At 37.9% G+C, this 27409-nt stretch overlaps 1 protein-coding gene across 5 annotated transcripts in view; it reads right to left on the bottom strand.

The window, feature by feature from the left end:
* The window catches only part of COL12A1 (collagen type XII alpha 1 chain), a 117063-nt gene that overhangs the window by 14520 nt on the left and 75134 nt on the right, over positions 1–27409 (bottom strand). For all 5 annotated transcript variants that reach the window (XM_061207422.1, XM_061207420.1, XM_061207424.1 and 2 more), the window contains 15 exons: positions 22493–22632; positions 20482–20605; positions 20173–20316; positions 18240–18404; positions 15975–16013; positions 15739–15877; positions 13040–13182; positions 12618–12727; positions 8665–8814; positions 7168–7245; positions 5775–5861; positions 4183–4236; positions 3064–3159; positions 1811–1864; positions 1392–1445 (listed from right to left, as the gene is read on the bottom strand). In XM_061207422.1, coding sequence (XP_061063405.1) covers positions 1392–1445; positions 1811–1864; positions 3064–3159; positions 4183–4236; positions 5775–5861; positions 7168–7245; positions 8665–8814; positions 12618–12727; positions 13040–13182; positions 15739–15877; positions 15975–16013; positions 18240–18404; positions 20173–20316; positions 20482–20605; positions 22493–22632 — 1577 coding nt within the window. The remainder of the gene's footprint in view (positions 1–1391; positions 1446–1810; positions 1865–3063; positions 3160–4182; positions 4237–5774; positions 5862–7167; positions 7246–8664; positions 8815–12617; positions 12728–13039; positions 13183–15738; positions 15878–15974; positions 16014–18239; positions 18405–20172; positions 20317–20481; positions 20606–22492; positions 22633–27409) is intronic.

Genomic DNA, 27409 nt, shown 5'->3' on the forward strand with positions numbered 1-27409 from the left:
GAGAGGCGGCCCATCATTACTTCTTTTTTTTTTTTTTATTGGACTATCGTTGATTTACAACATTGTGTTTAATTTCTGCTGTATAGCAAAGTGACTCAGTTATACATACATACACACACACATATATATATTCTTTTTCATAGTCTTTCCCATTATGGTTTATCACAGGATATTGAACTATATTCAATATCCATCATTACTTCTTGATTGCGGTATTTTTGGTTTTGTTGACTAACTGAATAGACTGACTCGTCACCTTTGCAATCTCACTATTGTCCTTTATTGTAAAATAAGAATTCCAAAAAACTAAAGTGACAGTCTCAAAAGAGTCAGAAGAATATGTATATAGAAGTACCACTGGGTCCCAGACTCCCAGAGAATACAGTTTTCTCTTTGACCTCACTCTCTCATAAACTCAAGAGTAGGCATTGGAGCAAATAACTTTCACTGGCAAATCATCCAAATTTGGTATTGTCTGGGCAAATCTTTGCTCCATCCAACTGGCCCAACTCTCCTGCCCCATGATGTCTCGGAGGTGTTAAGGGTAACAAAGCAATGCCTTTAGTGGCAGCTATTACAGCCCTGGCCCTCTCAGATCCTGCTGCTGGTCCTGTGTTTTAACTTGATTAGTCAGAATACAGACAACTCTCAGACTGTGGTCTGAACCAGAAGATGCTGAAAAGTCATTAGTGCCTTGGTTCTGAGCAACTCTAAAATATTTTATTAAAGCATTTGTCGTCTCCTATGAAACCAAATGTTTCTATAACACTGGATTAGAGCACAGAAGCCATGTGCACTGTGCTTCTCATTTACTTGTCCTAGAAAAAATTGGGTCTCCTGCACTGATTTCATCATAAGTCAAGAGCAAACCTGAAATCTGCCACAAATGAGCAAAATCCCTACTAAGTTCCAGTCGGCTTTCCATCACAGAGGCCTATGGGGGGTATCTGAGTTCTAAAGGTGTAGAAAAGATGTCCCTGACTGCATAGAAAGTGCCACGGAAATCAAGACTATTCTTAGAGTTACGTAAAAGATGCCTCATAACAAAGATTTTAATTTTAGGGTTCAAAGCAATTTGCTAGGATTCTTGAATCTCTTTCCAATGAACCAAAATTCCTTTTAGGGACTTGTTTTTCCAAATATGATAAAATAAAAAATTTTTCCAAAATTAAAATTCTGACAACTCATTTGAAGTCCCACCATTTTGTTTCATAGACCTTGAGATTGACCTGGTATCGGTTGGTCCACTGATATTAGCTTTTCTGCCTCCCATGAGATATGTGAACTCTGCATTTCCAGCCATGCAAATTGAATTATGGGGGGTTCTTAATTAATAGGCAACAATGTGATATCATTTCCAACATCATTACAGCCTTCCCAAGAAAACTTACTCTATCTCCTGGAGGGCCCATTGGTCCTGGTGGGCCAGGTAATCCTGGGGTTCCCTACACAAAAGGAAACAAACAAGTGAAACACTGTAATTAACTTCTTGTGTGAGAAAAGGAATTTGTGTTATTCTCTAAGATGTTTGGGAAAAAAATGCAGGGGGCTCTGAAAGGAAACAGAAACTCAGAACCAAGCCCAGTGCCAGCCCAAGAGCAAGATGCTCGCTCAGTCAACAAGCCCAGACCTGACTGAACAGTGCAAGCTTGAAGACTAAGACCAGGCAACGGAATGGAAATGATGTGCAGCGCACGGCCAGGCTCCTGCTTTGCTGCTTAACCTTGGTTCACCTTTTGAGGCACTACAAGGGCAACTTTGCAAATAACACTCGACAAGAAAAGAAAAGGCAGCGTGAAGAAGAACTCACCGTCCGGCCTGGAAGTCCCGGCTCTCCAGCATCTCCCTTCATGCCCTGGCGACCCTGGAGCAAGGAGCGGGAAAACAGGTCTCAGGTGTTTTACAGAAATTAATTGAAAAGGAAAGACGTGAGCCATTCCTGAAATCTCTGTCACTTCATAAATCCAATGAAGCATATTTGTGAAGGGAGGTGAATAAATTATTTGGGGGACTGATGTTCACTTTTTAAACTACAAATGCTGTTATAATTTCCACTTACCATGTTATGGGATAATTTTATATAATCACGGGATATGTCTCCTTTGAAAGAACCTAATTTAACATAGGGATTTTCATAGAAATAAAAGTTGAAGGGAAAACTGTTTTTTATTTAATATATTTAATTTGGTGCTAATTTTAATAGATATTCAATGAAACATTGTAACATAATTTTGGTCTTTATAACTACACGCTAGAAGACACTTGTTACACAGGCAAATCTGAATTAATTAAAGCTGATAAACTTCATTTAGTAGTAATAATAAGAAAAGGTAAAAGCCCCTAAAACTCCCTTTTGGACATAAGAAGCTAAAAGTAGATGCATTCAACCCTTTTGAGTGAAAAAGTCTTAGTCCTTCAAATGCTTCATTTCTAGTGATATCTGATACAGATTGTTTTTTCTCTAAATGCCAAAAAAATGTATGCGTCTTCTATTATGGCATCTTTAAAAAGGAGTTTAGAACTAAACTTAAAACTATGAAATTATCTGTATTCTTATTCATTTACTGTATGTTTTAAAGTATAGAAAAAAGTAGTTAAATAAAATATGAACCTTTAAAGATAAAACACCTCTTTATGAGTTCAGATTAGCATTTGGAACAAAAGGTAAACATTTTATTAAAAATTTTTATAGAAGTAATGACGTAGATAAATAATGCAAGCTTGCCTTGAAGTCATAAACATTAGAAAAGGACCCCCGGGGCTGCCACAGACTCAAAGCAGTATCAAAGCTTTCAGGATGTTGAAGGATATTTGCATTACTTAGTAAAAAAATTTTTTAAAGGTCAAATAATTAGCAACAATTTTTCCTACACAGTTACATATTATTACATACACTATTTACATATCTGAAATTACAGTCATAGGAAGTCACCTCAATGACTAAAATTTGTTGAGTTCTCTGAGAAAACATTTGAGTTTGGCGAAATAGAATAAAAAAATGTTCCCATTAAACTCAACGTTAACCCACCATCCTCATTTCATACAGAAAGCCTTTGTGCTTACTTGTTCTCCTGGAATAGAGAGGCCGTTGGGTCCCTGGGGGCCTGGAGGACCCTGGGGACCGGGAGGACCTGTATCTCCACGAGCACCAGGGGGACCCTAAATACACAGGAGAGAAACAGGCACAAAGTCATGGAATGCCCTTCCACTGCCTGTCTTCATAACTCTTAAGACACCAATCGTATAATCTTTGCAAACATTTTACAAATCTATCCATCTATAAAAACATTTAATGCCATTCCTTTCTTCCCTTTGCTACTCATTAAAAGAACAACTGGAAAGTACAATAAATTCACAAGAGCACTTATATTTCCAAAATTCCTATTAAAAGTAGGTTTCTAAAAGAAGTAAAATACATTGAATATAATATATTTATAGTCCTAGATTCATTCAGAGATCAAAGCTCAAAATTCACTGGATTTGATTTATTTTAAGCTCGTCGTGATTTCTCTTAGACTTGGGCTTATTTCCGGGACTAACATATGTGTAAATCAAGCAAGGAAAGAGCAGATAGGTTCACTCTATGCTGGAGCTTCTTTGCAGTGTGTCTAGGTGGAAAAGGCACAAACTTGGAGTCAGACAGACCTGGGTCAGCACCCCAGCCTCACTTTCCTAACTGGATTAGCTTATCATTAGTGATAGTATGACAAAAACTACACATCATCTTCATAATATATTCCCTAAGAAGCTTCAGTTGTCTTATGGAGACCAGTATGGAACCGGTAGAAGGGGCTGGTGACCTGCCATGAACACACATGTGGCTGCTCAGCTATTTCTCTGAGACAGGTGAACCGTCCCAGCAGGACTCTGCTCCCTGTGGGGTCTTCCAGCTGATGGCCAGGTCACCCCTCTGCTTCCCCATGTGACAGCAGAGCCCTTAGGTGCTTCGGCAGATTTCCCATGTACGATTCCTACATCAGTGAGATGCCCGGTACATTCTTTATCTGGCTAGCCTAATCCATCATTTTGACACCCAGAGACAAGACAGAGATAATTATATTGCCTAAGGCACACTAAACTTGAAGCAACTTGCTCAAGGTCACATACCCCGTTAGTGGAAATTTGAATAACCAGACTTTAACATACAGGTGAAAATAAAAATGCACTCTAAAATATACTTACAATTGCCCCACTGATACCTCTTTCACCTCTGGGACCTTTAGCACCAGGTCCTCCCTAAAATACATAGTAAGAGCACATTTTAGAGTGAACACAGGAAAGTAGGAGGAAGTTGATATATAAAAATTGCTTTGAGAAGAAGTGCATTCTCCAGACAATACAGTTATTTATGAAATATGGAAGTAAATACTTTATATCCTACAAATGTGTGGGGAAAGAGAATTTCAAAACTTCGTACATTCTAAGGCTCTCATTTTTACGTTCTGAACGTTTCTTAATTGTTAGCAAATTTTGAAGTTTATTTGAAAATTTGAGGTTTACTGGGAAAAAAACAAGCATTACTTAAATACTATAGTTAAGTATTTTTAAGGAGAAAAATCTGTTTTGGAATCATATGAATGCATTCTTCAGGGAAAATAATATGCAAAAAGAAGAATCTCTCAAAATCTCAGAACGTGTAGTTTAGTAACAGGAATTCAGAGACCACTGAACAAAGACGAAATAAACATGATAGTGATATCCAACAATGTTATCATACAGTTAGAGGAGAAAAAATCCCTACTTCTCAAGAACATCTGAGTCACATCCAGCATATAATTTTATGATTACAAATATAAATCAGGTAAGTCACTGTTAATTGCAAATAGTCTTATGTTGAATCTTGCTTTGCTCTTTAATATCTTTATTTTATGTTTTGCTTTAGGAAAACTCACATCACAAAACTATGTTTACAAAACCATCATCAGGACCACTGGTAATTCCAGAGACATTTTGATTCCGTATACAAGGAGCTGGTTTGTAATTAACTTAAAATCAATTTACATTATTTGCTATGACCCATGTATAGTAAAATCTGGTGTTCTGAGGCTCTCTGAACTGTTCGTATGTTAATTAACCATTTTCTTAAAAGAGTTCAATAGAGCTTAAAGGTAATCACTTCCATTCTGAAAAACCAGCCCAGGCCAGATATTAGATTGACTAAATTGGGGAGTCCACATTGATTAATGAGACATATCAGTGTACTCTTCAGTGTTTTACATTGCATTTTCTTGGTCTCCCCTCCACCCATGAATAGACCTGGTCAGTCTTCTCAGTCAAGTTATTCCTAACACCAACACTTTCACCCAGAGTTTATGATATCATCACATATGTAAATTATCCTCTATGTTATTCTATATGTTTGCTAATAACATACACATATCCTAGGTTCTAAACAAGTTGTTGTTGGGCCAGCCTCTCAACCATGGCTCCATAACATACGTACGAGAAGCGTCAGGAAACAAAGGAATTTTCAAAATCAAGTGATTACAGAGAGAAACCCAAATTCATATCTTTAAGAGAAAAGCTCTTGAATGCTAGCCGATAGCATTCGTTCTTGTGTGGCTAGAGAAATGTGTTCAAATGTGTTCAAATTTTCTTCTTGATTTACTCCACTTCAGATCTCAAAACATGCTACAAAAATGGTGTGCAATGCAGCTTGTTCTGTCCTAGAACACACCAGTGGCTGGAAGCTTCTTATGCATGACACACCGGCCAAAGGGTGATCATGCCGAAGATTTAACAGGAAAAACTAGAGGAACTATTTGTTTCCTTACCGCAGGGCCTGGTGGTCCTGGAGGTCCAATGCTGTCCTGCGTACATGTGCAAGCATTTGGAAGAGAGGGGCATTTGGCTTCATCTCTCTGAAATTTTGAAAAGAATATTTATCTATGAATTGATGGTAAAAACAGCTTCCCATCCCCCATGCCCACTTATCTTATATACACAAGGGAATCTATTTCCCAACTTGAAGAAATAATTTTTAGCTATGATTACAAACAGTCTTATGTTGAATCTTGCTTTGCTCCTTAATGTCTTTATTTTATGTTTTGCTTTAGGAAACCTCACACAACAAAAATATGTTTACAAAACTATCATCAAGACCATTAGTAATTTAATCCAATTTTCTCTAGTCTGGTGTTAGAGAAAGGCTGAGTATCTCAGATATGGAGGCCCATTCCCTTCAGAACAAAATCTGAAATCCTTTCCAGGCCTACAGGGGCTTACATGTGCTGCCCAGCAGCAGCACACCACCTTGCCCCTCCCACTGCCCCAGCCCCCCCTCATCCACTTCACACTTCTCAGATGTTTAGGGCACCTTGCTGCCTTAGGGCCTTTGCACTTACGGTCCCCTCTGGCTGGAAGGCTCTCTCTCCGTTACCCACATTGTTTGTCCTCTCACTTCACTCAGGTCTCTGCTTAAATCTCCCCTTATCTCTGACAGCTGAGGGCACTCACCTGGCTATCTCTCCCTGTACCCTGGTGTGTTTTCACGCAAGGACTTTTCACTCTATAACGTAGTGTATACCTACTTGTTCCTTCCTCCTCTCCCCCTGCCTTTCACTAGAATATTCCCTCTCACTGCTGTAACCCCGGCACATAGGATAGCGCCTGGCTTACAACAGGTGCTCAGTAAGTATCTGTTGAATAAATAATGCTCACACATCCTAGGGGTACGTGTAGCTCACTGTTTGCCTAAAGCTTCAAATCCATCATCAGCATTCACCTTTGTAATTATTACAACCTACACAGATACTGTGGGTGAAAGCCATCATCTCGAAAAGAAATATGGTTATTTCTACTTAGATATCCAGAGAGGTGATGGCTTATCCTGTAACATGCTGGTATTTTACAAGCAATAGGAAGGACTCTGCAATAAGTGGGTTTATCAAACACACTGATTAAGCTGGACTTTTCTGACTATGCATAACCACCTTGGCTGGCAGGGAGAATTTCCAGATGTGGTCCTCTACATTCTGGACTTCCGAGGGAGGGGTCCCCAGCCTGAGCTGTGGTCGCTGTTAAACACTCACACCTTGCGTGTCCCTGGCTCCATCCTGGAGATGCAGCCGCAGAGGGGTACTTCCTCTCCCAAGCCATCCGCGCCCACATCCCTTATTCCTCGGGGACTATTAACACCGCCACAGAATTCCATTCTGTTTTACTTACCCTGGAAGGAATATCACAGCATCTGTCTCTACTGGTCCACACTGGACTGCAGACGATATCAAAATTCTGGATTTGGAACTGCAAACAACCAACAGCAACATGAGCTAAAGATGCGTGAGAACATTTCATATGAACATTTCCACATTTTAACCACTGCCAACTTCTCACCGAGACTCTCTTGAGGGAACAGGCAATGAAAGCAATGTGATCCTTACTTCATAAGAACAGAAAAACCTATGCCTGAGAGAAAGCGACAGTAAAGCAAAATGCATACGTGATATTCCCACTTCTGATACGCTTCCTTGGCTAAAATGAAATGTTTGATTGAGTTTCGGGTTTTTTTAAGAAAACATTAATTTCTGTATTTACTTAAAAATTAAGAATGTATTTAATTCAGAATTTGAATTTGAAGACTACACACATTTAAATCAACTTTTAAGAGTCCACCCTTGCAGAAAAGTCACATTAGAAATAATATTCCTCACTTATTCTAAAATTGATGCCCTTCTTTTCATAAATTCTTACCTAGGGGCTAACTGATAATTTTATGATTACCTTCAGCTTAACTATTTCAATATAATATATATTTTCTATCTTTCTTAGATAGAAATAGAGCTCTTTTGATAGAAAAGATTGTTTAGCTACAGCCATTCTTTTATAAACCTAATGTAATTGTTCTATTTAAATATCAAATCCAATATTCAATAAATTATTTTAATCGCAATTATATTAAATTTGCACTCTTTGGTTCTACATTGTGGAATAAAAATTTCACTTTTGAATCAAGAAGAAGAAAATCCTGTCCGTGGAAGAAAGCTACATTCACTAAATGCAATTTTAAAAATAATAGAAGCCAAGGATATTAGTCTTGCTTTTAGAACAATGTTATTATTGGTCGACATCTAATATGAACTTAATTAGCCTGGTACAGTGAAAACCTTAGGTTTAAAATTTTACTACTAAATAGCATTGTAAAAGGGTTGGCAAGCCCCCGCCTCCAACTTGAGCCTGTGACACTTGTGAGTGAGGTGGCTGACCGACTACACTCATCTTCCTTCTGAAGCGGATGTGACCCCCCAGTGAGGGGAGAGCAAGTCTGTGACGGTCACAGCCAATGTCCACAAATGCGTAGTGTCCTGAGTGCACAAATTTTTATTAACAGTTACTACCTTTGAAGAACAAAAAATGAATTAGTTTAGATTTCACTGATGATCCTGGCAACTATTTGTGTTGTACTCTCCAGTTTGATTCAGTTTCAAGTCGACTACATGATGCTCTCTGGTGCCTTGACAACTTAATTTGTTTCTAGCAGTAAAGCACATTATCATGTTTTGTCAGTAGCATATTTTCTCAGTGTAACTTTTCCAGCATTTCAATCTAACCAAGAAATAAAACAATTTAAAACTCACTGAGGAAAAAAACCTCACTGATAACTTTTTAAAATGTCATTTCAATCTTAATACAAGATACCAAGAAAAATAAAAATGTGTTACTTACTGTGGCTGATTTCCTCTCCCCTTTAAGTAGTTTTCCAAGAATTTCATAACCATCAGTTGTGATATTTCCAGCTTCCTTGATGTCCTTCTCTATAATTTCATAGCAGTCAATGTAAATCTTAACACTTTTTGAGGTCACTACGATATGAACCTAAAAAGATCATTTGTTTCCATTACAAAATTTCTACCCAGAACAATCTGGCTTCTACAAATTTCAGATCACAGTTTTAAAAAAATGTGTTCTTAAAGCTATTCTCGTCCCAAATCAAGAGGCTTGGACTAAAAGTCCAAGCACCAGGTTGCAGTGTCAATGTCATTTATTAACAGCATCAAATTAAATGAACCACTTAACCTTTCTGGGTCTCAGTTTCCTTCAGCTATTATACACTTGCATAATTTCTTATTTTCCCCACTCTGTACTCTTCCTGAGATGGCCAGAGATATTGTAGTAGATGAGATGCTTCTGGAAACTATAGAGAACTATTCAGAAAAGAAGCAGACTCACAGATATAGAGAACAAACTAGTGGTTACCAGTGGGGAGAGGGAAGCAGAGGGGCAGGGAGGGATGCAGCAAAATAGGGGTAGGGGACTAAGAGGTATAAACTATTATGTATAAAATAAGCTACAAGGATATATTGTACAACATAGGGAACAGAGCCAATATTTTATAGTAAGTATTTAAGAATAAATTACAAAAAATGAACTATTCAAATATAAGTTAATAAATCATTAATATATTATTATACTCAGGACAAAGGAGCCTCGAATGTCTTCCACTGATTTTGCTAAATTCAATTTTTAATCTGTTAGTCCCTAATCCCTGCCAAAAAGATCTTATACACCATGTAGATACCTAACATAGGAAAGAGCTAGCGCGTGTCTTTTATAGAGATTCAGCTCTGGAAATCAATAGATTCAAGATTCAATTTCCTTATCAGAAAATAATCTTGTTGATTTATTTTTTATCTGATATTGAAGACACTCAGAGTCTTAAAAAATCTATAAGTACAGATAATTAAGAAAACATCTTTATTTCACTCACGTAAAGAATGGCTGCGGGTAATCTTTGACTTTATAGTTATGCTCATAGTTTCCACTTATCACAGCCCAAATACTCAAGTAAGCCCATGATGATTACTTTGAAAAGTTTGGCTCCAAGTTAAGGAACAGAAATTCCCTTAAATGCTTTGAGTAAGTAAGCATAAGGACAATCTCTAGAGATTTTTTTAAGCAGTAAATATTTTTTCCACATAGAATCACCACCAAAACACTAATTTAGTGCATCTATAAGTGGTAAGTATGAATTATATATTGCTTTTATATAAAAGTGATATATGGCTTACTAAAAATAATTTTAAATACCCCTAGGGCAATCATCTAATCCTGAATTCAAGAAGAACACCATACAAACATTCCCAAGATATTTATTATCTAATAAGAACTAAAACTTATTTGTTGGCTCTTATATGAACAATCTCAGAAGCAAACATTCACAAACTATTTGAAAAATCATAGTATCCAGAAAAATTATTTCAAAATCAAAACTTTCAATTTTTGAAACAAAAGTATTCCAAATACACTTGTCATTCAATGCTAACCAGAAAGAAACACATGCTAAAAATATATTTTGCTACAATCTCTTCAGTGTGTTTCATTGCATTTTAAACACATGCATAATTACATTTCAGAGCGGCTTTTATCTGGAGACCATTGTCCCAAGTATTTAGGGGCTCTTTCCCAACTGGGAAGCATTGTTGGTCACAGACCAGTAGAAAGAAATAGGAACACTCTTGTAAACTCATCACCCTTCCCAAGGTCTCCCATTCCCTAAAACCTTATTTGTCATCTATTCCACTTCTTTGTCTCATTAGAAATCTCTCTCTTGAATCTATGTCATCTGTTACTACAGGATGGAGGCATAGAAAACGCTTCAAGAGAATTCTCCTGAAGCAGTAGTTGTCTGCCATTCCTTACTTAAGCTATCCCCTCTCTCCCAAGAGCCCCCTGTATGTTATTCTCACTAATTTGCTGCTATCAGAGAACTACTTGTTCTTATCTCAAGGACTGAAGAACTTCAGTGCCCGAATTACATGGAAAATGAGAGAGGAGTGTTCGAATCTTTGGATCAGTGGAATGTAAGTAGCCAATAGTGATTGCACTTGGTACTTGAATAGACAGGATAAATGAGAGTAGGTTAGAAGAACGGTGTGGGGGAATGAAGGAGGGAAAACAGCATAATGAAAAAGTAGAGGAGGAACTAAAAACAAAGAAAGACATTATGAAAAAAGAAGGTAGAGAATTTGAGAAGAAAAGAACGCTTGTGAGAACAGGAAAGAAGAGGCATTATGTAAAACCTAAGAATACAGATACCTCTCTCTATAAAGCCAAATTAAGAAGGGAATGTCAAAAAATAATTATCTTGATTTGCAATAATTAATGACTGTCCCTCCTGACCTCTTCAAAATACTGCCTTATTTTGCTCAAGTAAAATGAAGCATTCAATGAAAGTTGGAAATTAATAATAGTTATATTATTAATCATAGTTCCTAAATGGTTATCAGTTGGTTAACAGAGGGCTGAATTTCTAATATCTTCAGTGGGTATGGAAGAAAAATAAAATAGCCTTTTTGGGCAAGTTACTCAAGTGTAAGTTTAATAGGTGTACCAATGAGCCAAAAAAAAGTTCATAAGAACTTTGCCAGATTCAACATCTATTATCGGACAAGGAGCAGTTGAAGCCAGTAATATTTGCCTCGAATCTGCTTTCCCAATAAGGCATTTACTTTGCTGCACTTTACCAGGAAAGTCTGTAAACTGTTAAGCAAATATGCCTTTATTCTCAGAGATCTCTGTCTATCCATGATTGTTTTTTTGCTTCTCACTAATGTGCATGCTGAGGCCTCTCCAAGCCCCATGAAGAGAGTCCCTTGCCATCCTCACCAAGAATCTGATTCATGAATAAGCAAAACATTCTGGAAAGAAGCCAAGATTCTCAGGAATAGAATCAGCAAGAAATTCAGCTAAATCTACCCAAGTACAGGGTAGTTCTTCAATTTTCACTTGAGAATCACATTGAACTAGAAATATTTGTCTTCTGTGTATGGGGACTAACTTTCTGAGCGCTATACTGGGGAAATTTTAGACCACTTGCACGACAAGTGGTCTTCCTCCTGTTAACTTGATCCAGTGGATGAAGAAATTCCATTAAAAAGTCCACTCCTAACCTAGACTGTTCTTTTCATTTCTAATGCTGCCAACTTCAGCACTCTTATCTGTAAGTTAATTGTCCTGACAGCAAGTTTCTATTTATCCTCGATGTTGAGATTAAAAAAATTAAGATCATCAAGAATAGATAATCCCCTAAGAATTTATCTTAGAACTTTTAATAAGATTTTTTTAGAGAAGTTGTAAACGTGTTCATGCAGAAGTTAATTTAGTGAACAGTAATCTTAATTATTTTGACAGTTAATGAAAACTTTTGGACTGGCATGTTTGTAACTTTTCAATAAACAAGTAGGCAGAAGCAGCTTACTATTCTCTATAAAAGAATAAATAATTTGATCAATTAAATAAAATCCACAAAAATTAAGCTTTTGAAACAAAATGACATAAAGGTTCAAAATAAAATGGTAGGTAGAAAAATGGGCACACAATATTGTATATACTACACAACTCATATTCTGAAAAGACATTAGCATTGAAAATACATTGAAATGTTCATAGTAGTTATCTCATGGTTAGTAGAATTATCGTTTTAAATTTCCTTCTTTGAATTAATCAAATTCTTTGAAATAAGGTATTGTTTTTAAAAGACATGGCTATGTTTCCACCAGTTTAACATGACATTTTAATAAATAATAAAATAAATTAGTTTAAATTTTAAGTCATATACTTTTTTCTACAAATAACTTTTTTCTATCAATATTTATTTTTCTATAATCTTACGTTTTTACCTTATGAAAACTTCCATAGAATAATGTCTTCACTTCATCTGTGTCAAACGTAACAGTTTGTACCTCACCCCTTGTATCCTTGTTAAAGAATGATAATGTCTTGCTAGAAGCTGTAATCAACACATAATTGTTATTAAATCAAATGCATGGACACTCTATATTGAAAGTATTAACAAATAATTCTTGTTGGAGAATTCTCTAAAAAAATTAATAATTTCAGTTAAGATAAAATGTAATTCAAATATTTACTGATATATTTTTAAAACTTTAAACATAAAAGCATAATCAAGTAATATATATATATATATATATATATATATATATATATATATCCAGAAGGTTCTTAAAGAAAGAGAAAAGGAAAAACATAATAAAAAATATGCATGCATGTGCCTTAAAATAAGATAAATTATAATCCTTACGATCTGCAATCACCCCAACTTGTGGTTTGTGGTCTCTGTCTGTGATCTGCCAAATTGCAAAAGGGTCATTGGGAGTTTCTGGGAGAAGTCTGAATAGTAATATAATCGTATATGAAGGGGGGAGGCCATTGGGATGTAGATCTCTGTTGGATGAAACAAAATTAATTAATTAATAAGGATTTCTCATCAGAAATAGAGGGTATTTTAAATCTTTGGGCTAGAATCTCATCATGAGTAGTATTAGAAGCCATTTATAATAATCTGGCTACATATTAGAAGGGGAAAAATTTAAGAATGACCTCAAAATAGCAAACACTAAAGACCCATTATGTAAGCAGTAATAGATGATTTATAATCTGATAAAGTCACAAAAGTCTGGGAAATTGCCAAATGGTCTTTCATCCTACTGTTAATAAATCATTTTTTCTAAGCACATAGATGATTATAAAACTATACAATGATTTTAGGGTGATAAAAGTTGTATCTAGGGATGTAATTTAAAGAGAGTAAATCTTACTAAATATATTTAATTTCCAACATCAGGGGTATGAGATCATAAGCAAGATGGCTTAAGGCTTTAATTGCGCCCTCCCTATATCTAATAGTTTTTACACTTCCCAAGTCCTCCCTTAAAATCAAGTAAATCAAATAATCTCTAGAAGGTCACATGTTCCCCAAAACAAAACCAATAATAGATTTTACGGCCACGTACATGTGCAAACATTTAGTGCCGATAAAGGGATGTGATTCAATTAAAAGGAAATGTTTCTTGGTTCTAAGGCTGTTAGACGTAAAATGTGGCCCCATGTGTCCTTCTAGAGTTGAGTCAGTCATTGTTCTGGGGGAATCTCTGAAGCAGAATTAATGGTTTTCTGTCTGAGACCATTTAATAGCACTTTCTTCCTGAAGGTAGGAAAAGGGGCTTAATAATCAGCTCTTGGAATGGACTTGAGGACACGGGGAGGGGGAAGGGTAAGCTGGGACAAAGTGAGAGAGTGGCATGGACATATATACACTACCAAACGTAAAATAGACAGCTAGTGGGAAGCAGCCGCATAGCACAGGGAGATCAGCTCAGTGCTTTGTGACCACCTAGAGGGGTGGGATAGGGAGGGTGGGAGGGAGACGCAAGAGGGAGGAGATATGGGGATATATGTATATGTACAGCTGATTCACTGTGTTATACAGCAGAAACAAACACACCATTGTAAAGCAATTATACTCCAATAAAGATGTTTAAAAAAAAAAAATCAGCTCTTGGACAGAAGAGAAGCAACTCCTCCATGGATTTTGACAGAGGGCACAGAATGTCTCTTGAGGTTTCGTGTCCTAGTACCACACTGCTAGTACTTCTGGAATATAATGCTGCCCTACTGTTTTTTTTTAATTTTTATTGGAGTATAGTTGATTTACAATGTTGTGCTACTTTCTGCTGTACAGCAAAGTGAATCAGTTATACATATACATATCCACTCTTTTTTAGATTCTTTTCCCATATGTATAGCACAGGGAACTCTATTCAATACTCTGTAATGCCCTACTTCTTAAAGCATATGTTCTGGGCAAGCTGACACGATGCCTTTTGTATGTCCAAAAACTGACCATCTTCATAATATTCCACATTAAAAATAATTTCTCCAGATTAATTCATTTCTCACCTAGCCCATTTTTCTCCTTTTTTAGTTAATGAGTGATTAGGAAAAAAATTATTTAATTGCATTTATGCCTCTTTCAGCCACAAGTTCTGAATCTTAAGAGGACAGTGGGCTGTCATAAAATGTAGGAATCATATCTTGAGGTGACCGAGTTAAATGCTGGGTACTTAGGTTCACTGATAAACCTAAAACTGTGAACCAGTGTGGTTAACCATAAAAGAGTTAGGAACTCACAGTGTGGTCACACTACAACAATACAATCTGTGCTTCCTTAAAAGAAATGAGCTTTGGTTTTACTCTGAATTTTCCATCAGCTTTCTCAGAGCATTTCAAATTTCAGGCATCATTGTCTGACCCTGTCCTAAGTTTCGGAAAACTCTAATTCTTCTTGTTCTTTTCCCTCCATAAGATGCCAAACACATATTTTTCGACATTCAAGTGTTTTCATTCTAATAAATAAAAAGTATGTATTTTGGTTATTGGACCCAGGTACAAACTTTCATCAAGTAAAATAACAACATCTAGAGCTTCCCAACAGATTGCCAGAGCACCAGCCAATAAAAACTAAGTGCTGCCTGTCAGATCACAGATCATGGACAAGCAAGACCACTGCAGTCTTTCATCCTCTGGAGTCGGAAACACTAGGAAGAATGCCTCTTCTTATTCTGCACTGATTCCATCCAGGCCCTCTGCACCAAGGGAGAAATGTTCAAAAGAAGAAGTTGCCTCCCTGTTTAAACAACCTCTCCTAAGAAGCGTAACTATAATCCTAGACTTAAATTCAAAAGGATCAGTAATCCATCATATGGCAGACACAGGATGCGATTCTTGGGTCTCAGAGTAGCAAGCTTGAGTCCTAGTCTCCCACGTGACCCAATGGAACACAGTTAACCCAACTGTACTTAAGGAAACTAAACCAGGTCATCCATAGGACTCTTCCGACAATTCTAAAATACCAGGGTTCTAAGACATCAGCAAAGATTCCAAGCCTCAAAAAAGCATGTGGCCCGTGGTAAGAAAGAGAACTCCTGTTGTCACACTCACGCTGTAGGCTGATTCACAAAGGCGTTCTTCTGGAGCCTGTAAGATGAGTAGCTGGGAAAAGACCCTGACTCCAAAGAGACTCCTTGCACAAAAGCAAAATTCTTTTCTGTCAGGTTGTATGCTTCAAGCATCTTAAAACCTTTACATCAGAAAAAAAAGAAATATTGAAATGAGGTCATTTAAATTATCTTATTGCTTAAATCCTGAAATAAATTAGCCCGAGTATGAACGCTTACCTGGTGAGGTGTAGCCATCCAAATAAATGAGAGGACAACCTGCAAAGCACAGTGTTCTTTAAGTACGATTCGCCAACAAGGTATACAAACATTATACACGCACAGAAAGCACCTGCGTACATACCTCAAGTAACAAACCTGTTCATTCACTTATAAAGCATATCAATCTAACCTTTTCTAAGTTATTTTGTGTAGACTTTCCATGTGTACGTGAAATTATACTACTGACCAGTGTGACCATGTTTTCTGGACATTCTCCAGTCCAGCTGGAATTTTACAATGTTCTTAAGAACGGTAAGATTGGGGCTTCCCTGGTGGCGCAGTGGTTAAGAATCCACCTGCCAATGTGGAGGACACGGGTTCGAGCCCTGGTCCGGGAAGATCCCACATGCCGCGGAGCAACTGGGCCCGTACGCCGCAACTGCTGAGCCTGCGAGCCACAACTACTGAGCTCGCGTACTACAACTACCGAAGCCCATGCGCCCTAGAGCCCGTGCTCCGCAACAAGAGAAGCCACCGCAATGAGAAGCCACGCACCACAACGAGGAATGGCCCCGGCTCGCCACAACTAGAGAAAGCCCACGCACAGCAACGAAGACCCAACGCAGCCAGAAATAAATTAAAAAAAAAAAAAAAAAAAAGAATGGTAAGTTGAATTAAAGGGGGGAAATTTTTAGATGTTTTTCAATAGATTAAAGAACTTTTACTGATGAGGATGATTATAATTTTTGTGGCTTTCTGTTTGAATAAAAAAAAAAAAACCCACGAGGACTCAGAGGCAGAAAATATACAAATCAATTTTCACTGCAAAGTAAAGGAGCTGTTACAGTGGAGGATTACTGGACTGAATGTCAATATTATGACATAGTATGAGTGTATTTCGTGTTTGGTAATTGCAATCATTGTTGCTTTTGTTGTGGTCATCCATTTACAATGCTTGGTGTCAGTCTATTTATCGCTTGTAAAAATAAAATACAGTGTGTGTGTGAGTTGTGGAAAAAAAAAAAAAGAAATCTAAAAAAAAAAAAGAAAAGAACTTTTCTCCCAGGAAACTTCAGATCTGTGCAAGGGCAGGAGGAGTTTGCCGTCACCCAGTTCTCTTCTCTGCCAAGCCACGGAGGCTCACGCTGGCCACCAAACCTCACGGTGGCAGGTGTGCAGTGGGTCCCACCCCGGGCCCTGGAGCTGGGGCAGCAGAGGGCTGCATCCAGGACCTCGTGGAATGGAAGGGGCAGCTGGTGCTCCCTGCTCGCTTGCACTAGTGAGACTCCATTCTGAGCTTCAGCGTAAGTTTTACGGTAAACCACTGACGTTTGTTCACTACTGCCACCTCTGACCCGAGTTCTGAGATCTCAATATAATGTTTAATAGGGGAAAACATAACACTTAAAAAGTATAGCCCTGCCTGGGATCAGGGGTCTAGACCAGCCACGCAACTGTCTCCATAATCTAAGACCCCCAAGAATCAGAGTTCATGGATGGAGAAGAGGAACAAATCAACTTAAATAATCAACCTTTTGTCCTTCACTGTATTTTAAGAGTTGAGCTTGAGGTCTCGGTATAATATGAAAAATCTACACCCAAGTAAACAAGTGGGAACCAAGTGAATTTCTACAGTGCACACTCACACAAGTCAGTTTTCTCGTGGCTCTCTTGAAGCACGGATGTTGACGGAACAAATACCAATTGATTACTAACAGGGGAAAACTTTCATCTCACGGAAATGCTTCTATAAATGCATTTCTAAGTTGAAGATTAATTTTCTCAAATGTCACAGGCATTGGGATGGTGGGAAAAGGATATGTTCAAACACTTTATTTCCATACAAGGAACATTGCATCTTCAAGGCTAAAAATGGACCTCTGACAAGCATACAGTTAGCATGATCTCAATAGAAGCAGTGATTCATCAGGTTCTCAAGTGGTTTCCCAGGATCTATTTATGCACAGACTTGATCTCGTATGGGATAAGAATGGTCTACTCCAGTGGTCCCCAACCTTTCTGGTACCAGGGATCGGTTTCGTGGAAGACAGTTTTTCCACGGACGGCGGGCGGTGGCGGTTCAGGCGGCGATGCGAGCGATGCGGAGCGGCAGATGAAGATTCACTCACTCACCCGCCGCCCACCTCCTGCTGTGCGGTCCGGTTCCTAACAGGCTGCGGACCAGTACCGGTCTGCGGCCCAGGGGTTGCGGACCCCTGGTCTACTCAGTAGTTACTTTTTCAAAACAACTGAGACTATGGATCCATGTGGACCATGACTTACTTGAAGTGGCAGTTTCACAGACAAATGTGATGAGGTTGTCCTCTATCTTCTCAAAAGATTCAAAGTCATCCACAATGAACACGTGCCGTTCGCTTGGTTTGCTGGCTATGTTGGCAAGTTCATTGTAGTCGACGTCAGCCACGCCAACTACAAAGACACTGAACCCTGCAGAGCAGTGTTTATAGAGAGAATTACATATCCTTTTTTCCATCCTTTGTGGTTTAAACAATTCAAAATACAATCTTATCAGAAATGATGCCATATTTTCTCAGCTAATGCAACAAGTTCTTTTAATTCACATAAACTCTCTTTAATGAATATGTACTTTTTCCAGGTCTTCCTATTTTCTGGCTTATAAAATTCAATTAATTGGATTTCCTAAAATAAAGTCTTAACAATTAAAAGATGAACATTTTAATAGCAGAATGACTTAATGTGGTACTCATTTCCTTCCACACATCCACAGTCCTAATATACCCGTTAATTCTGCAGCTGTCTTAGGCAACATTAACATTTCAAGCTCATGTGCCTCAGAAACCAACAATGGGCTCATTTTAAACTCTGAATTCCTGAAACTGATTTACTCAATAAACTCAGGCTCAGAGTCAGCACTTTGACCACTTTCAAAATGGAATCTACAACTCCCACTGGCAATAAACTTTCACTTATTTAGGCTAATACAAATAAACAAAGTTTCCACTCCAAAAGCTTAATTCAACAGTAGAAAAAATAGACTATATAAAGAATTAGTTACATAATTAGATATAGATAAGGTAACTTGAGAAGCAAACATTCATAACCCCAAAGTTAAATCACAAAGGAGCCTAAAATATACAGGAATCTGCTCAAAGTGTATAATATAACGGCAACAACTTATAAAGAGATCAGTGCATAGAACAATCTCTGTTGTAAGAAGACAGCATGACTTAGCGCTAATCATGACTCATACTTTTAGCCAAAGACCCATGTATGTGCAGATGACAAATTCCATGTAACGAAGTACTTTACAATTTACACCACAATAAATCATGCATAGCATAGAATTCTCTCTAAAATATGTCCACCTTGGACGCTGCCTGAAGGATTGGGGGTGTTAATGCAACTATAAAGACTTAGTTTCACATCTAATCATCCTGAATAACTAATCCAAAGGGCAGTGTAACAAGGAGGCTTTCAGGATGTTTGATTGACAAGATCTACACCAGCAATATCTCCCTGAGGTCTCTCTGCTCCTTTGCAGTGAACCTTCCAGCAATCTGTTGGGGGTCTGCATCTGCCAGGACGTGCGAAACCTATGTCTCTCCTTGCATAGGACTGAACCAGCATCAAGACTCATTTATGCTATGGCAGGAAGCCTGCTCGAGGATCATCCCATTACTGCTGTTGTGTAGGCTTCCAGCCGCTATGGGGGACAGACCCTGAGGCACGTCTTACACAAAGAACACACCATGTCATTTCTGAGCAATTATCAAACCATTCCATGATGAAATGTAAACTAACATTAGAAGGGTACGGAATACAGAGTAAAACAGAAACTAAAGTAACATCAGTAATTTTGGTCTTTTGCAATCATTCCTGGACGTTTGAAACTGTGAAAATAATGAGTGCAATCACTAGGCATCAAACTTATGCTTGTGCTATGTGGAAAACAAATTTACGGTTACCAGGGGGTAAGGGGGGGGGGGACAAACTGGGAGATTGGGATTGACATATACACACTACTACATGTAAAATAGACAAACAACAAGGACCTGCTGTATAGCACAGGGAACTCTACTCAGTAATGGCCTATATGGGAAAAGAATCTAAAAAAGAGTGGATATATGTATATGTATCACTGAATCACTTTGCTGTACACCTGAAACTAACACAACATTGTAAATCAACTATACTCTAATAAAAAAAATTTTTTTAAATGTTTGCTTGTGCTTACCTGACTGCTGGATGACGAAAGCCGCCTTCTTGACCTCGTCCTGTGACCGACCGTCTGTGACCACAACCAGCACCTTGGGGACATTCTTCCTCATACCACTCTCCCAGGTCAAGACCTTCTCCTTGATAAACGTGAGAGCTTTGCCTATAGAATGTGGCATGGAACATTTTAGTGTCATCTCAGTGAAAACTATCCAAGTGCCCTTAGCCACGCCCAACTGATAAGCAATTGAATGTTAGAGTAACACTCCGCCTATCACTCCAAAGGCTTTGGAGAGTAAAGGTCTGTGTACACGCTGACGAACTGCACCTGTTCTCGTGTTTCCTCCTCTGTACCGGATATTCTGGAGGGCCCCGAGGGCCAGGGCCTTGTCGTTGTACGTATTCAGCTTAAACTCAGACTTGACCTCGTCGCTGTACTGTACAAATGAGACCTGAAAGGAAAGGCGGTTTGGTGGTGAGGGTAAGTCACCTCTTTTAACGTTTCAATTGTCAAGTGATTCTTCTAGCTGCATAATGCGAAAAAGATGTGTATTAGACCTGATGGAATATGGTACGCTCTTTATAGCTAATATTATAACACTGACTACTGTTGTCTCACTAAATTCTCTAATTTCTGACCTTCAGTGAAAGTGTCAGTAATTGATATTAATAATGTACATGCACTGTATTTATTCTCTAGGATGTAAGAAGGGATGGGTAAAACTGGAGAGCAATGAGATTCCAAGATTAGAAATGAGAACATACCATCTTGAGCTCAAATATTGGCTAAGCAATTGCTTCTCAGACAACCGACCCTCCGCACTGACCACATCTATTCTTCATGGTAATATAAAAATGGCACGTGTGTGATAATAATCAGCACTCATCACAAATTCAGTGACAGTGTGATTTAGTGGAAAGAATAAAAGCTTTATAGTCAGGAGTCAATGGGCTCAAATCTTAGCACTGCCAGTTAATAGCTTTGTGACATTGGGTAGGTTCCCAACATCTCTGGACCTTCGTTTTTTATCAGTAAAATGGAGATAATTATACTTACTTCTATGGCCAGTTTAAGGAATGAGAATCATGTTTACAAAGTAGCTGGCACATAGAAGTTAATAAAATATGGTAGCTTTTTTTCTTATTTTTTATCAGAAATCTTAATTTCTAAAAGGATTTCAAAAAAGGCTTACTTGCTCACACTTTAAATTAAGACTATAACTAGCCTGACATTTTACTCTTCTTGGGTTGGAATAACATCTACAGGATTATTTGGGGATTTGAAATTTAATATATTACACAAAGCATTATTCCATAAAAGAAGACATGATTTGTTTATGAAATTATTTGTGGTTTATGTCAAAAATCTCTTATTTTCATAACATCTCTAAGATGTACGTGTCTAAATAAAGAAGAAAATTCACCAAGAGAAATGGGAAGGGAAAGAGAATTCAGAAAAATAATAATACAATACAGTCTCTTAAGGAGTCAATGATTTAGACAGAAGAGAATCACACAAATAATGACAATATAAAGAGATACGTGCCATAACAGCAACATAGACAAAACCCTTCAGGAGTCTGAAATGCCTAAAACTATCAAGGAAGCCTCTCCAGAAAGGGTGGAATTGAAGTGGGTCTTCAAGGTTGCAGAATCCAGGTAGTAAGTAACAGAGCCACTGGCCCTGAGTCCAGGGGTATGTTGGGAGTGGAGGAGATTCTCAGCTTTACTGGTGGGTCAGAGCTAAGTGAGGAATTATTCTTTGAGGTGTGCCATGGAAGGATTAATTTTTCTAAGTTCCCACTCTAGTAAAAGCAATAAATTTGGAGTGATTCCAAAGCAAGATAATTGGTAGTTATCATTGTAGGAAAACAAATTAATTTCCCTTTGAGTTAACAATAGCCTTTCTTCTTCTGGTTCAGGTAATATCTGCAATGTCATGATAGAGGGGGCAGTAGGGTTCCACACACCCCCCTCCAGTCACTATCTATCACTGAATCTTCTGACTTAACGGGGTACAACAATCACAATGCATTTAACTTCCAGAACATAAAATGACCTTTTAGGAAAATGTATCATTGTCAGAAGATTTAAGCAGGAAGTTAGACTCCCCTAAATTCTGCAACAGGAATATCATCTAGCCAAGAGAATACCTAGAGGAATATTTATTTTTCTATTTATTTATCATTTGCACCCAAGTCCTTCCCAAAAGTCTATGTGTAAAGAAAAGAGAAAATAACAAAGTCAAAATGGAGTTTATACTGAAAAGTCTTTCTACTTAAAAGTTTGAAGGAAATAGCAAGACATTACACATGGATAACCTTTGAAACGACACCCACCTGAATTCCAGCAGGACTGATTTCATCAAAGGCTCCCACAGTATTGAAGATGAATTTTACAACTTTGTTAAAATTATCATCCCCGATACTCCAGGAGGCATCAGTCAAGAATACAATATCTGCCTTGGCCCCTTTGCACACTGGGGGAAAAACACAGAGGAAGCCCCAAATCTCATGAATTCTTTCATTGAAGTGAAGTTACACAACTGAGAAACGTAATCTAACACCCTGCTACTCCTCCAAGTGCGGTTCAGCAGCGACGGCATCACCTGGGAGCCTGATAGAAATGCAGAGTCCTGGGGCCCACCCCGGACTTCCTGCATCCGAGTCAACAGTAGCAGGGAGCCAGATGATTCACGTGCACAGTGAAGGCTGAAAAGCGCTAGTCGAACTGGCCCCCAGTTTCTGCTCTGGAATTACTCCATTTGTTCACTCTGCACACATATGCTCCCTCCTCATGGGATTCTTCAAGCAGCTTCAAACAATAAACAAGGCGGAAATCAAGTGAAAAAACAACCATGCTCAGAACTTAAGAAGAGTCCTCAGCGGGTTTGGAGATTTTTATAGATAATTATCCAAGACTTGGTGTACATAAGGTGTCTTTTTTATTTTAAATTAGGCCACTAGAATCATATGGAGGGAGGGAAGGGATGGAATAAAATGAAGAAACACCTTTAATTAGAATCTTCAGACTTGAAAGCTAAAACTTCGGAAAATAAAAATTTAACATTTTAGTGATAAAAACTTACTGTGTAGAACGTATAACACCAAGAATGAACCCTAATGTAAATACGGACTTTGGGTGATAAAGATGTGCCAATATAGGTTCACAGGATGTATCAAACGTCCCACTCCGGGTTGGCAGGGGGCATGTTGAGAGTGGAGGGAGGCTGTGCATGTGAGGGGGCAGGGCATGTCGGTGCTTCTGTGTACTTTCAGCTCAAATTTGCTGTGAACCTAAAACTGCTCGAAAAAATAAAGCCTATTCAGAAAAAAACCTTAACATGTCTTTTTTTTTTTTTTTTTCAAAATTCACAATCTTCTATGTTGTGGAATACGAATACACCAGAGAAGTAAGTCATTACCACCAAAAAGGTAACAAACATATCCATCACCCCCAAAAGTTCACTGGTGTCCTTTTATAATAGTCTCTCCCTGTCAGTTCTCTCCACACCCCTTCCCATCCCCAGAAAATCACTGATCTCCTTTTGATGATAGATTAATTTGCGTTTTCCAGAATGTTATATAAATGGAATCAGACAGTATCTTTTTTTTTCCTCAGGCATCTTGCACCCAGCAGCATCATTCAGAGATTCATCTATGTTGTTGCGTTGAACAATAGCTTGTTCCTTTCTCTTGCTGAGAAGAATTCCATTTATTCCATTATTGCTTATTATTTCACTTTTTGATGAACATTTGGGTCATTTCCTGTTTTTTTCCAATTACCCATTTTTTTTTTTCTTACAAATAAAACTGCTATGAATATTCATGTAGAAGTCTTTGTGTGAACATATGCTTTCATTTCTCTTGGTTTAGCACCTTGTAGTGAAATGACTGAGTGGTACCGTAGGTTTACGTTCAACTTTAAGAAACTGCCAAGCTGTTTCCAGTGTAGTTATACATTTTACATTCCCACCAGCAGTGTATGAGAGTTCTAGTTACTCTACGTCTTTGCCAACACAGGTCATTTTAATTTTAGACATTCTAATAGGTGTAGTGGTATCTCATTGTGGTTTTGGCTTGCATGTCTCTAATGACTGATATTGAGCGTTCATATATCTTCTTTGGTAAAATGTCTTTTCAAATTTTTTGCTCACTTATTAAAATTGGGTTGTTTGACCCAATCCAAAAATGGGCAGAAGACCTAAATAGACATTTCTCCAAAGAAGATATACAGATTGCCAACAGACACACGAAAGAATGCTCAACATCATTAATCATTAGAGAAATGCAAATCAAAACTACAATGAGGTATCATCTCACACTGGTCAGAATGGCCATCATCAAAAAATCTAGAAACAATAAATGCTGGAGAGGGTGTGGAGAAAAGGGAACCCTCTTGCACTGTTGGTGGGAATGTAAATTGATACAGCCACTATGGAGAGCAGTATGGAGGTTCCTTAAAAAACTAAAAATAGAACTACCATATGACCCAGCAATCCCACTACTGGGCATATACCCAGAGAAAACCGTAATTCAAAAAGAGTCATGCACCACAATGTTCATTGCAGCTCTATTTACAAAAGCCAGGACATGGAAGCAACCTAAGTGTCCATCATCGGATGAATGGATAAAGAAGATGTGGCACATATATACAATGGAATATTACTCAGCCATAAAAAGAAATGAAATGGAGGTATTTGTAGTGAGGTGGATGGAGTTAGAGTCTGTCATACAGAGTGAAGTAAGTCAGAAAGAGAAAAACAAATACAGTATGCTAACACATATATATGGAATCTAAGGGGAAAAAAAAAAAAAAAAGGTCATGAAGAACCTAGTGGCAAGACGGGGATAAAGACACAGACCTACTAGAGAATGGACTTGAGGATATGGGGAGGGGGAGGAGTAAGATGTGACAGGGTGAGAGAGTGGCATGGACATATATACACTACCAAATGTAAAATAGCTAGCTAGTGGGAAGCAGCCGCATAGCACAGGGAGATCAGCTCGGTGCTTTGTGACCACCTAGAGGGGTGGGATAGGGAGGGTGGGAGGGAGGGAGACGCAAGAGGGAAGAGATATGGGAACATATGTATATGTATAACTGATTCACTTTGTTATAAAGCAGAAACTAACACACCATTGTAAAGCAATTATACTCCAATAAAGATGTTAAAAAAAAAATTGGGTTGTTTGTATTCTTATTATTGTGATTTGAGAATTATTTATGTAATATGGATATAAGTATTTTAGCAGATTATGTGATTTGTAAATATTTTCTCCTAATCTGCGACTTGTCTTCTCATTCTCTTAACAATGTTGTTCAAAGAGAAGTTCTTAATTTGGATGAAATACAATTTATCAATTATTTCTTTGCTCACATTTTTGGTGTGATATTGAAGAAATCTTGGCCTAACTTCAGGTCACAAAGACACAAAGGTTTATAGATTTAATTATTATATGTGGGCTTATGATCCATTTTTTTAAATGTTTTTTTATCGTGGTAAAAGCCACATAATATAAAACATACTATTTTAACCACATTTAACTATACAGTTCAGTGGCACTAAATACCTTCACATTGCTGTGCAACTCTCACCATCATCCATCTCCCTAATTTTTTACCTTCCTAAACTGAAACTCTGTCCCCACTAAACACTAACTCCCCATTCCCCCTCCCCACCCGCCTTGCCCTCCTGCCCCTGGCATCTACCAATGTACTTTCTGACTCTACGAATTTGACTGTTCTAGGTACTTCATTTAAGTGGAATCAAACAGTATTTGTCTGCACCTACTGTATACTGGAATGCATTTTTAAGGTAAACTTAATATATGCCCTACAAACAGATTGTACCTTCTTTTTTTTTTCCCCCTGTGCTATACAGTAGGTTGTCAATTAGTTATCTATTGTATACATAGTAGTGTATATATGTTGAATCCCAATCTCCCAATTTATCCCACTCCCTTCCCCCCCCCTTGGTGTCCGCACGTTTGTTCTCTACGTCTGTGTCTCTATTTCTGCTTTGTAAATAGGTTCATCTGTACTATTTTTTTAGATTCCACATATATGCGTTAATATATGATATTTGTTTTTCTCTTTCTGACTTACTTCACTCTGTATGACAGTCTCTAGGTCCATCCACGCCTCTGCAAATGGCACAATTTCCTTTTTATGGCTGAGTAACATTCCATTGTGTATACGTACCACATCTTCTTTATCCATTCCTCTGTTGATGGACATTTAGGTTGCTTCCATGTCCTGGCTATTGTAAATAGTGCTGCAATGAACATTGTGGTACATGACTCTTTTGGAATTACGGTTTTCTCTGGGTATATGCCCAGTAGTGGGATTGCTGAGTCATATGGTAATTCTATTTTTAGTTTTTTAAGGAACCTCCATACTGCTCTCCATAGTGGCTGTATCAATTTACATTCCCACCGACAGTGCAAGAGGGTTCCCTTTTCTCCACACCCTCTCCAGCATTTACTGTTTGTAGATTTGTGGATGATGGCCATTCTGACCAGTGTGAGGTGATACCTCATTGCAGTTTTGTTTTGCATTTCTCTAATAATTAGTGATGTTGAGCATCTTTTCATGTGCCTCTTGGCCATCTGCATGTCTTCTTTGGAGAAATGTCTATTTAGGTCTTCTGCCCATTTTTGGATTGGGTTGCTTGTTTTTTTTGATATTAAGCTGCATGAGCTGCTTGTATATTTTGGAGATTAATCCTTTGTCAGTTGCTTCATTTGCAAATATTTTCTCCCATTCTGAGGGTTGTCTTTTCGTCTTGCTTAACATGTCTTTAAGCCAAAAATATTTACCGAATTCCTTTCAACAGTCTAAAGAAACACATTACTATTTTATCCTATAATAATACACCTTTAATTTTACTTCTTTAATAGGCTTAATAAAGCCATAACATTCTAGAGCCTTCTAAGAGAAAAGAAAAATACTTTCAATTAAATGTTGGAAACAGAATGTGGGAAAAGAATAAACCAGTCGTTAATTAGCTAAAACTTAATTTGATGAAGCACTGAGCATTGCCCCAAATTACTGACAGACCAATCTTAATAGCTCAGTCTATGTCTTTTTACCAGTTCACTACAAGGGACAATTATGTCTCCAACTTTGGTGAATGGAAACTTTCTAGCTTTGTGTAATCCAGGACCCTTCTCAGGTCAGAAGCCAGGAATTCCAAAGCCAAAGGCCCCAGGGGTTACGCTGCAAATTTAGCCCAAAAGGTTCCCAGTGCCTGT

This window comes from Eubalaena glacialis, chromosome 12, assembly GCF_028564815.1.
Source record: "Eubalaena glacialis isolate mEubGla1 chromosome 12, mEubGla1.1.hap2.+ XY, whole genome shotgun sequence".
Lineage (NCBI taxonomy): Eukaryota > Metazoa > Chordata > Mammalia > Artiodactyla > Balaenidae > Eubalaena > Eubalaena glacialis.